This window comes from Cupressus sempervirens, chromosome 5 (genome assembly GCF_028749045.1).
Source record: "Cupressus sempervirens isolate cs-2001-9-10 chromosome 5, ASM2874904v1, whole genome shotgun sequence".
NCBI lineage: Eukaryota > Viridiplantae > Streptophyta > Pinopsida > Cupressales > Cupressaceae > Cupressus > Cupressus sempervirens.
Genome location: NC_143122.1, coordinates 709738780 through 709750914, shown reverse-complemented (window position 1 = coordinate 709750914; position 12135 = coordinate 709738780). Strand labels below are relative to the sequence as shown.

General features: G+C 35.6%; 1 protein-coding gene across 1 annotated transcript; it reads right to left on the bottom strand.

Annotated features, from left to right (window-relative positions):
• Window positions 1-7899: 7899 nt before the first annotated feature.
• On the bottom strand, window positions 7900-11935 carry LOC149557960 (protein LATERAL BRANCHING OXIDOREDUCTASE 1-like). Its single transcript, XM_089786073.1, has 4 exons — window positions 11556-11935; window positions 10128-10375; window positions 9362-9686; window positions 7900-8395 (listed from the first exon to the last, which is right to left on the bottom strand). The coding sequence occupies exons 1-4, from the start codon at window positions 11832-11834 to the stop codon at window positions 8144-8146; spliced, it is 1104 nt and encodes a 367-aa protein (XP_089642199.1). The 5' UTR covers window positions 11835-11935; the 3' UTR covers window positions 7900-8143.
• Between the last annotated feature and the right edge of the window lie 200 nt (window positions 11936-12135).

Genomic DNA, 12135 nt, shown 5'->3' with positions numbered 1-12135 from the left:
TCATTATAAATGAAGATATTCCAGTAGTAAATGTGGTATGACAAACAATGGAAACCAACAAGGATTCAAATGGAGGTCGTACAAACCCTAGAAAAGCTCATTCCTTTCTCTTTTAAGTTTCATATTTTTTTAAAAATCATGCAATCTACTTTTAAGAAAAATAATAGTTATAAATGTATATGATAAAATAAAATGAACAAAATTACTAGTTTTAGTTGTACAATTCTAGTATTATTGATTATGTTTAAAAAAATTGTTCAATAAAACAAGTATGAAGTAACATAAAAGGATCATCTACTCAATCCTATTATGACTTAATGTGAATGCATCCGATCATTACCTGGACGATATTATGTATGAGTTATTTTACTCAATTCTTAAGAGATAATATAATATGTAAGTATAGATTTTTGTATACTTTTTTTTGTATGAGTAGTTTTGATTGAATGCAAGGATAATTGCTTGTGTGAATTCAAGACATGAATGATTAATTTAATTTAGCACAAGTACTATGCAAGTGTGTATGTATGCATGTAAAGCAGTTCACACAGTGAACTAATATACATACGTACATGCACATATGCATACAATCATCATAATTAGTTGTCCTTGAATCTAACCAAAGCTATTATATATGAACAAGAGAAACATGTTTAGAAGGAAAAAAAGAACATTTACATAAGTACCACTTCTCCCCTTGAAGAAAACCACAAAGCAAGGGCACGAAGATCACAAGGGCATGGAACAACAATAAAATGCAGCGATCACAAGGGAACAAAAAAAAAATCTTAGATCTCCACTAATCTCCACCTACGTTCAGATCTCTCCACCTTGTTCGGAGCTCTCCACAATCAATAAAAACAAATGGGGAATGATTAATGTCATGTTTTCTTTTCTTCTTCTTTTTTATAATCCATAATCCACAATCCACAAGATCTCTCTATATATACATATATACATACATACATAGACACAAATATATATACATATACATATGTATATATGTCTATACATACATACATACCTAAATACACACATACATACATACATACATATATACATACATAAAAACTATAATGCACTTTCTAAGAGTTTATAATTGTTCAACAAAAATAATGTTTTACAAGAAAATGCACGTGAAGAACTATTAGCTCAGAAGAAAAAACATGGCGTTGAAATAGTACAGAAAGTGTTTGACATGAGAGGTCCACAAGTGAGAGTGTTGACCAATCTTGAAAACTTGAATGTTGAAATGAAAGCTATCGATGATCAAACACCTATGCCAGATTTACAACACAATGTGAAGTTGATTTTAGATAAGGTAGAGGCAGATATTCAAAATTTTGATAATCAACGAGAGTGAAGGAGAAGGAACAAGTTTAGAAAGAGAAGGAGAAGGAGTGGCTTTAGAAAGAGACTACACAGCAAAAAAAACAGCTAGAAACAACTCCTTACACTCAACTCTTCGTTAAGTTATTCTTCAATTCCTTGCATATGCAATTTTATGACCTTGGAAAATTGTATTCAATCCTGCTAGCTAGGAATAGCTAATTGTTCATTTTATTGTGTGGACAAAGAACATGATGCCATACCTAATATTAATAACATTTATTTTAGTCTAGGATCTACAATTGATGCCCAAAATAATAAATGCATGAATGCTCAACAACTTGCTCTACGCAGGCTTGCCAAAAAAGTGGAGCTTGTTGGGAAAAACTAGCCCAAGTCTCAAGTCTAGAAGAAATTTTGTTTTCCCCCATTTGGCCCTCCTCCATAGTCATCTACCCATCTAATTGTGCCACCTTCTCCTCCCTAGGTCTTCACTAACACTCTTGACCACACTCTAGAGGAAGAGTTGTTTTGTGGGTATGACAAAACTGACTCAATAGTTTTTAATGACAAGCTTGATGGTTACAGTGTGGTTGACATCTCACATTCATCCCTTTTCCTCTACCTCCAAATAAATGGTTGTATTAATCCAAATGCAAGAGTGACAGTGCACACCCTAAGATGGGTAGGGGGGTCATTGATGTGCAAATGAAGTCAGGGGAGAACCTCATGGGGGAGGTAGAAAATTTGGTTAGTTTGTTAGAAACTCCAATAGATCCTAACTTCCAATTTAATGCTAGGAAGGAACATAAAGAGGGTAAAACCAAGCTATATGAAACTAGCCACCTTGTTGGTAGTGAATGTAATCAAATGACAAGGGGTAGACTTCTCCGATCAAGTGGCAACCAAATGCCCCCCAAAAAATTAAAGGGCAATCTTCCCAACTGTTTTAAAGAATTCAATCCCCCCATGGAATCCTCTACCAAAAATAGATTAAATGAATGCTTTCATAACCTCATGGAATATGATAGGACTGGATTTCCTAGATAAGAAATACATGATTAAGAAATGTCTTCACTTCAACACAGAAATTGAAATCCTTATGCTTCAAGAATTGAAGTCAACTGGGTTTGGACTAGAATTGCACTTAAGTGCATATGGAAAGATGCTAATGTTATTTCCACTAATCATCCACAAGGTAATAGTGGGGTTTCTATCTTGTTATTCCCTAAATGGAAGAAGCTCTTGATCGATTGGGCATGTTTGCCTTGTCAAAGAGCAGTTTGGGTTGTGCTAAAGAAGGACAACTTGGAATTTGGCTTTAGTTTTTTTTATGCCCCTAATGATCACAATGAGAGGATTCAAATTTGGAATTGGCTTTCTGAGGTCCCCAATATTCCATGGATATTGGCAAGAGATTTTAAAATGATCAAAAGGGTCGAGGATAAAGTAGGAGGGGAAAAAATTGAGTGGAAAGGGAAAGAGAAAATCTATTGGAACCTATTGATTGGAAAACAAAATCTTTGACCTTCTTGAGGGAAATAAATTTGACTCAAAAGGAATTTGTTACACATGGTCCAATTATCAGAAAGGTGAGAAAATAATCTACTCTAGACTTGACAGATTCTTTGTCAATAAACACACCTTTTGTTTTCAATAGCCAAAAGAGGGTAACTTGGTACAAGTAATGCCATTTACTATCGGCCACCACCCAGTGAAAGCAAGATTTACCAAGGTTGATATCCAAAGCACCACTAGAAGTAAATGAAAGGGCTTCTCCCTCAATACTCTCTCCTCCATGATGAGGATGTACTAAGTTCCACAAAAATTATTCATTGGTTTAATAACTTTGTGAGTAAGCATTATAATCCCATTGTAAGATGGGTTCATAACACTCAATCTTGGCAAGAAATCTTTAAGGTTGTAGAGAAAAAAAGGGAAAAATATGTGAGAGCTACTAAACTATCACTAACTAATTCCCTTTTCAAAGCTAAGTCCAAGCTACAAGATGATCTAGCCAACTTATAGGCTCTTGATAAGTTTACTAAATCAAGGCATGATTTGAGATCTCTTTAAACCAAGAAAACTCAAGGTGCTAAAATAAGGGCAATATTAAATTGGTTGGAACATGGAGATAAAATATCTAGGTTCTTCTTCTAGGTGGTTAAAGCTAAAGAAGCTAAGGCCAACATTGAATCCATTAATAAGGGAGGCAAGGTCTTTGACTCTCTTGAAAACATCATGTCTGCCTTCACTAAGTTCTACAACAATCTCTTTGCCTCTGAAGATGTTGGGGATAGAATGAAGGAGGCAAGAAAACTTATTGAGCATTTAATCCCTAAAAAAGTATCAGGTGAGGAGGATGAACTCCTGGATAAGCCTATCATTGTTGAAGAAATTAGATCCTCCATATTGAGCTTGAAGAGTGAGAAGGCTCCCAAAACTGATGGGCTATCGGTTGAATTCTACAAAAATAACATCAGTTTGATTTGTGATGAGCTAATATATGTGTGCCAATGGGCCTTTCAGAATTCACTCCCTAGGCAAGATATCCATGCTAGTTTTATTAAGCTAATTCCCAAAGGTAGGGATAAGTCGCTCATTAAAAATTGGAGACCCATAACCCTCCTTAATGTGTCCTACAAGATTTTGGCTAAAATTTTGGCCACAATACTAATTAATATACTTTCTCATATTATAGCACCCACTCAAACTGGCCTTTTTTCAAAGGTACATATATCCTAGAGAATCTAATCACATGTTGGGAGGCACTTAACCGGGCTTAACTCTCAGGAAAGAAATAGGGATGCTCCTATTAGACTATGAATTTTTTTATGATCGAATTGAATGGGAGCTTATCAAGGTAATGATGAATTCCTTAGGGCTTCCTAGTAAATTTTTCCACATGGTCTCCACTCTTATGGCTAATGCCAAAGATGTTGTTATGGTTAATGGGAAATGTTCTAATCTTTTCAACCTATCTAGATCCATTAGATAAGGTTGTCCACTTGGTCCTACTCTTTTTGTCATTGTAGCTGAATCCATACATTATTTGTTGAGAGACAACTCCTTATCCCCAAAGGTAAGAGGCCTATCCCTGCCTAAAACCGAAGAGGTTATCAATGTCAAATTTGTTGATGACACTGCACTATTATTTCTACTGGAAGAGGATAATATGTCAGCCTTGATGAATAAATTGGATGTATTTTGTGATGTGTCCAAAAGTAAAATATTTGTGTAAATCTATACTTCTTGGCTTGGAGGATCGACCCCCTAGTTGGTGTAATAAATTTTGATTTTGATGGGGAGGTTCTAGAAGGATCATAACATACCTTGGCATCCCATTTTCAGAAGATCTTATCTTCCTACTCTATTCACTTCTCCTCACCTTGGCTTTTCAATATGAATTAGTTTTAATTTATCCAAAAAAATCATTAGGAACTACCTCTAGTCCAATGGAATAGGTAACCACAAAAATCATGTCGTCAATTGGAGATGATGCACAAGTGGAAGGCCTTTGGGCTTAAGAATCTAAGGTGCCAAGGGATAACACTTGCAATTAAATAGATAGCCAAGGTTGTTGTGGGTGAAGAGCCATGGAAAGTTTTGATAAGGAATAACTTAAAAGGCTACCCATCCAATCAAGGCCAAAGGATGACATAATCTAAACTACATAGATATCCTCTTTATAGACTTGAACATAGGTGTGGAAGGGTCCAATGTTGTTAAAGCTATTTGGAAAGGATGGAGGTATATCAAACATCTATTTTTTGGAGGTGTTAGAATAGAGCAAGGCAATATTCTTTGCGGAACAAACTCTATATGGTGGCATCTTAAGGTTGGAAATCAATAAGCCTCTAGCTCTTGTCCAAGGTTGCTCAACTAAAAGGTGGAATGCCTTGGGAATTTCACAATTCCATGATATACTTGTTGATGGTGCTCTTATCTCATGGGGAGAACTAGCAAATAAGTTTTCTATGTCCCCTTCTCACTGGAGGACATACTACTTGATCAAAAGTCCGCTCTACAACCTCCTTGTTAATCCTACTTGTTGCACCTTGTCCTCTTGCTTTGGCTAGTTAAGTTGGTTGAACTCCACACCTCTACATCTGGTGAAGGTCAAATACATCTACTCCCTCCTCTCTATTAGCTCTAACATTATAAACCATGCTCAAGTTGTCTGGAGCCTTGACTTGGACATGATGGCCTGGGAAAAACTTTTCTCCTAGCTCTGGTACAGACCCATTGAGCCTAAAGTTTGTTTCTTCCTCTGGAGGGTCTTTTTGCACAAACTCCCCTTCCTTAAGACTAGTGACCATACTCCTAGTGTTTGTTCAATTTGCAACATGTCAGAATTAGTCCCTCGAGTTTTTTTGAATGTATCTATCCCAAGGAAGTATGGAAGTCTTTTGGATTTGTTCTTGATGATAACTTTACGTGTAAGTGCAGTAAGAAAGTCAATAGTTTTTGATCTATTTTATCTTTCTATATCCTTTGGTTCATTTGGAAAGCAAGGAATAACGATGTTTTTTAGGGTAGGAGTAGGTTTCTCATTAAGTCTCATTTGAGACTCATGAGGTCTGATATTGTTTTGCAGGTAACAACTATCGTCAAGCTCAAAGTGAACAAATTCCTCCAATTGTTGAAGGATGGAACAACCATGAAGGATAGGAAAGAACTAGCATACAGTTTTACTTCGGTCCAACCCAAAGACAACTTTGACACCACCTTGGCGGAAATGCTACAAAAGATCCAGACTTAGCATAGGATGAACAATCATGAGGCCTCCTCTAGTAGGCAGATGTTTACCCTAGACTCTCCCATTTTGCTTCACTGCATCAAAATCTAGTGAGGAGCTATCAGATAGGGATTAGAGTCATAATCTCTCAAGTGTTTCATTCTAGTTTTTGTTAAGTATTTCATGCTATATCTGTTGTAACTTGTTGAATTTTGTCGATACAACCTTGATGAGTTGAAACTATGAATTCCATAGATATTGTTCAGTGGTTGTATGGTTTCCTACCATTATTTTGATTATATGCAATACTAAGAATATTATAGTTTTGGTTAGAAAAACTAATATAGTCCAATAGAAATACTGAAAAATATGATTTATAAAAATATAAAAAATGATAAAAAGTTATAACCATTTGAAGTTTCGTACTTTTTAAATTTTATGATCTAATTGATCAAATTAATTAAAACTATGAGTTGAATAATTACAACCTTTGGAAGGAACTAATAATAGCTATCATACATATTAAACTATTGCTTCTAAAACAAACCAGCGAAATTTGAGTACCTTCGACCAAAATGAATGAATGAAAATTTTTTAATGACATCCACAAGCCCATAAGCCTAAGGGACCCACATAAAACTCCTAGTCAGTCTGATGTGATTTCTCCAGCCTTTCTCTTTTGTTGTGAATCTGCATAAGTAAAATGGCCCCCTTGAGGAGTCTTGGTCCTTCGAAAAGGTTTTTTATGTTGTTCACTTTTAACATTTCTTCGTGTTGGCTGCGAATGTCTTCGTACGCTGTACAATCCTTCAGATAGTGCCACTTTGTTTCCACCACACCCTCGTTGCAAAATCTACAAATTTTGTCCTCCCACTCTTCCTTAGGGACCTTCCATCTACCAGTTTCACATCTCAAACGGTGGGAACCAAATATCAATTAAGTGATTAGGGTTTTTGCCTTTCCTTTGATCTCGGCTCTTAAATATTCTTTGTCGTCATGTTTACATGTGGGATTAAATTCTTTGACATAATAGGCTTTTTTCTACCTAATTGGTTTGCCCACATGATAGATCTGATTTTTGCTGCCACCCATTTTTTAATTTCAGAATTGTTTTCCAAGCACTGTTGGTAGTCAATGTTCCATTTGTTGAACTATTTATCATTTTGTTTCTTCCATGTCTTCTTCCGACGAGCCAATTCTCTGTCAACCACCCCACTAGACCAGCAATGTGCATCCATTTTACTCACTTTTTTAAGCCCGGCAATCGCAACACATGTAAGTCCCTATTCTACTCATCCCTTTAATGCCACATGTCCACGACGAAGACAAGCACGTTCTCCCCTAGCGTGCAGTCCAAACGGTCCACATGCCACGTCAACATCTGAAATGCAACGCTGACGTGGATTCTCTTTTATTCCAAGGTAAGGGTCACGCGTGCGGTTGGTCTGCAGTACGAATCTCATTTAACTCGATCCCTATTATTCATTGACCTCACTGGGCGGCGGAGTTTTGTCTTGTAGCGTATTCTACCACACTGCTCACTATTATCATAATTTATTATCACCTTATAATTTATTATCACCATAATCACAAGGTGGTAGAGTACGCCATGGAGCTTTTTCACAAGCTTAACTAAGCTATTATCAATACCAGTTTGTAATTTAAATAATTATAATTATGCTGAGCTTTTTATAATATAACTGTGTGATTTTATTTTTTGAAGTTCGCACATCATCAGTTAAGAAAGAGTATGTTGATAAATTTTTATTACAGAAAAAAAAATTATTGTCTATATTGTTTTTATTGTCAAAATATTAATCATATAGAAGATATTGTCAAAATTTTAATCATATAGAAGATAGTGTAAAACTTGTACATCCTTCTAATGGATTGTTTATAACATCAATACTAATTTCCCACGTTAATGGCTGACATGATACTCCCTGGCACCTGTCTATCCTACTCAAAAGTAATAAGAGCTGCCAAACTGACTCTTTGGGCACAAACATGGGTGAGTATAACTCAATCTTGTAAAGCTCATGGGTGAATGTAGCCTATACTAATCTTTTGTATAACTCAATCTTTGATTCCAGCATATTCATACAAAGAATTCTTTCCCTCCACTCCACGAGAAAAGTAATTGTTCATGTAATCTTGGTGTAAAAATTTCCTAAACAAGCAGGGATGCTGTTCATCAATCAGTTCAGGAGCAGGACTGATTTCTTCAGTGAATCCAGGAGCATAGAATACTGCAATTGATAGCCTTGCTTTCTCCTTATTTGTTACTGCTCGGTGCTCAATGCTCTTGTACCTTCCATTTGTCATAACCTGCAAATTCAGCTTCACAATTTAAGTAGGCAAAAACATGACTAAAAATTTCATATAGTTCAACTGAGCATGAAAAATTCCACAGTTTTCAATTGTTTTTTGGTACATATTGATATTTTATCTTTACATTCTGGACTATTGGATATGAATCTGGACTCGAGTTTTAACTATTACTGAGAGCTAGAATTGATTTTCTTTGTTATCTTAAGGTGTTAGACAAGGGACTCAAAGGTTAATATACATCAGTGGAACCACTGATAGAAAAGTAGCCACAAAATCTTACAAGAAGTGAGATAACCACTACCTAGGATGAGATAGTACTATACCTTTGAAGCCATTGTGTATTGACAAATGGTGTCTATTGATTTATAAAGAGGCTGTTTGAGACCGGATTGGATACCCATATAAATAGTCAGTGCATTGATCACAAGTTTTTTGAGATTAGGTTCTTGTTGTACCAAAAGATCAACCTGTCAATGTCCGATATAACCACTAGACTTATAGAATGCTTCTATAATTCTCGTACTTGCGGTGGACATTGACAAGTCGATCTTTTAGTGCAATGAAAATCCTAACTTGTAACAAGTGGTATTAAAGCCATGTCACAAATCCCGAAGGGGAACGTTGGCAGATAGTCTAACAGGATATGGGTGCAACTCCAGTAAATGGATGGGTTTTTTACATTGAACCACACTTTTTCCAAGCCATTCTACATAAAACAGAGTGTGTTGTTTAAAATTTACAGTTGTATGAAATGGGTATTGGCTTCAGCACATTTGTACAGTCACAAGTAGATCGGAAGACATGGGTGCAAGAAAATGGATAGCCTATCCTCTGTAAATCTTGGGCGGGCAAGATGATAATAGGGAGAGACTAATTTTCATTCTTTGATTTCATTGTTTTCAAATTTCTCCATTTCTAAACATTGCCTGATTAATCTTTGATAAGGAGGAGGAGACTAATTACCTCTATTATGTTTCCAATATTAACAACCAGAGCATAAGGAATTGGTTGCACAGTTTTCCATTGGTCACCCTTGTGAATTTGTAATCCAGGCACTTCATCATCCTGAAGCAATAGCGTGAGGGCCACCATGTCCGCATGTGCACTTAGACCTAGAACGAGATCTGGTCTAAGGCAGGGAGGATAGTAATTCATCCTCATCTTTTGGTATGCGTTGCCAAATTTCTTCTCAAAATAGTCAGGTTGCAACTGCAATGTCTCAGCAATCAAAGCTAATACTTGCCCAGTTAACCTTCTTATTTCAGCATTGTAGGCATCTACATTTTCTCTGCAAAAGTACCCAATAATTTATGGTTAAACAACCTCATCTCACATTGTTTATTATTGATTATATGCTGGGAGATCTTGCATATACAATATAAAGTTAAACTGTTATTCCATCTTGATCATTCTAAGCCTGGAATGTCCAAGATTGACAACCATCACTTCGTCTGGTTCAGGTAAAACCATTATTAATTATGACTGTATGTCTCTAAAACAGTCTTCTCCTTCTGTTTTTCCAGAATTCTATTGAGCAGAACACAGGTAGCATGAAAATCCTAAGTTTTCTTGTGGGATTTGTGAAGATAAGGGTTGAAAAGTAAAACTTTGATTTATAGGGTTTCCAAGTCAAAAAAATAGAGAACTTTTGTAAGCTTATCTAAAATAATGTTCTAAGGTTATCTAAGCCATTCACCTTAAGAAAAAGGCTCAATTCATTGCAGATTACCTGAAACCAGCAGGTTCAGTAGGCCACAAGTTCGTATCCTTGCATTCAGGAGGAGACATGATCAAGCCCAACAAATTGCCCCAATCCAGCTTCTGGTTTTCAGACACAACAAAAGTCTGGCCATAACCCTGAAGATCCCCTGGCCTTACCGAATACCTCTGCTTTGTCTCCAATGGAAGCTGGAAGAACTCTTTCCCAATCTTCTTCATATTGTCGATCAGTGAATGGGAGATACCGTGATTAACCACCTGCAAAAAATGCACAACCACACATGACTTAGCTGTTCATTTCATTAATCATCTCTCAAACTAACTGAAAAGTGAAAAGTAGAATCTAGAATTAAGTATTTTAATGAAGTGCTAGTAGGGCCCTTTCTACAAGGGTGAGAGTGGGCTGCAACAAGGCTGTCCATAACTTCAGCAGACATGGAGATCGTTTTAAAAATGTTACTTGTAATTTTTCAGTGGTTAAATAAACGTGGATACTATGGAAAAGGGTACATAACTTTATCGAGGCTTTGCTGATAAAATAAGCACAACATATCTTATCCCCATTTATGGATTACCTCACCTATATTGTCTCATATTCACAAATCTATATAAAAATATAGTGCAGGACATAGCTTACACGGGAATCAACACTTTTCACACATGGAGCCAGATACAACTATGTATCATATGGGATTTGCATCCACTACATATCATGTCAGTAAGTCAAGTTTACGTGGATAAGGGTCAAAAGACTTGAAGGACTCGAACTGATGAACTCTACTCTAATACTAGGTAAATTTTGCACCAAAAGCACGTATTGGTGATGGAGAGGGATCTCATCAGAAATATGGTCCCTATGTCAACATAGGCGATAATTTTCTTTAATTAAGAGTCAAATACTGAAAATTTGGGATGAATAAATATTGATCTTTTAAATTAAATAGATAATTGTATGTAATTAAAAAAATGTTGTATATCTTCAAAGTCTAAGTAAGACAATTTGAAATTAAGATGAAATATTAAAGCACTTTTAAAACGACTCTTTTTTTACTAATACTTAAAAGGAATTCAAAATCTAATCGATAGATATCACATAGTCAACTTCATCGTTTCTTCTCATTGAACTATTACATTTTGAATACATAGTTTTTAGTTCTAAATAAAAGACAATTCTCCAAAAAAAAATTGAATTGAATTTATCAAAAGCAACTAAGTTACTTTTAACAATATTGATCCAATCAACTTATCTAATTATAAAAAATGAATATATAATCAATATATACATTTTAAAACTCTTTTCTCAGGTCAATATTCCCAAGTTTCACACTTTCTAACAAGATAAGTTCAAACCATTAAAAAACTAAACAGAATGCCACATACCAAAGATAGATCAAACATGCTTAATAAAGAAAAGGTGAAAAAGAACTTCATTCTATACCTGAAAGAATCCCCATTCCTCACAAGCTTCGCCAATCTTTCTAATCTCTTCTTCTCTGTATTCCCCCTGTGCAATCTTACCCATGTCGATAATAGGAATGTTCTCCTGATACTCAAACTGATGAAGTGAAGAAGCAAGCATTGCTGGTCTTTCTTCATCACTTCTCACATATCTCTCTGGAACTTCTTGGAGCCTCTTCTTAGCAAGTTCATCAATGCTTTCAACTGAAATAAGAGATCTTCCCCAGTTGGGTAAACTGCCAAAATCAGAGGAAACCATTTTCTTCTCTTGAAATGTTTTTTCAAGCTAATGAAATAATTTTCCAAGCTAATCTAATGAAACATTCAAGTTATATGTTGCAATGAAGAACCAGAGATCTTGTATCTGAATTTATAGCACAGGCGGTCGGCAGTGTTTGAAATTCAAATCCATATCAACTACAAGAAAACGCCCATAATCCCACAACAGTGTTTAAATTAAAATTATATTTGCATGTGGGTAGGCAAATTCAGAGATGGGAAAAGCGTGTTGAACAATTAAACTGTTGACTTTATAAGATATTGTGATCGCATTTATTGAC

Coding starts and splice junctions, on each gene's coding strand:
- LOC149557960 (XM_089786073.1), bottom strand. CDS start 11,834: ATGGTTTCCTCTGATTTTGGCAGTTTACCCAACTGGGGAAGATCTCTT. Junction 10,376..11,555: donor AGGAATGGGGATTCTTTCAG/GTATAGAATGAA, acceptor CATTTTTTGCAG/GTGGTTAATCACGGTATCTC. Junction 9,687..10,127: donor ACTGAACCTGCTGGTTTCAG/GTAATCTGCAAT, acceptor GTACTTTTGCAG/AGAAAATGTAGATGCCTACA.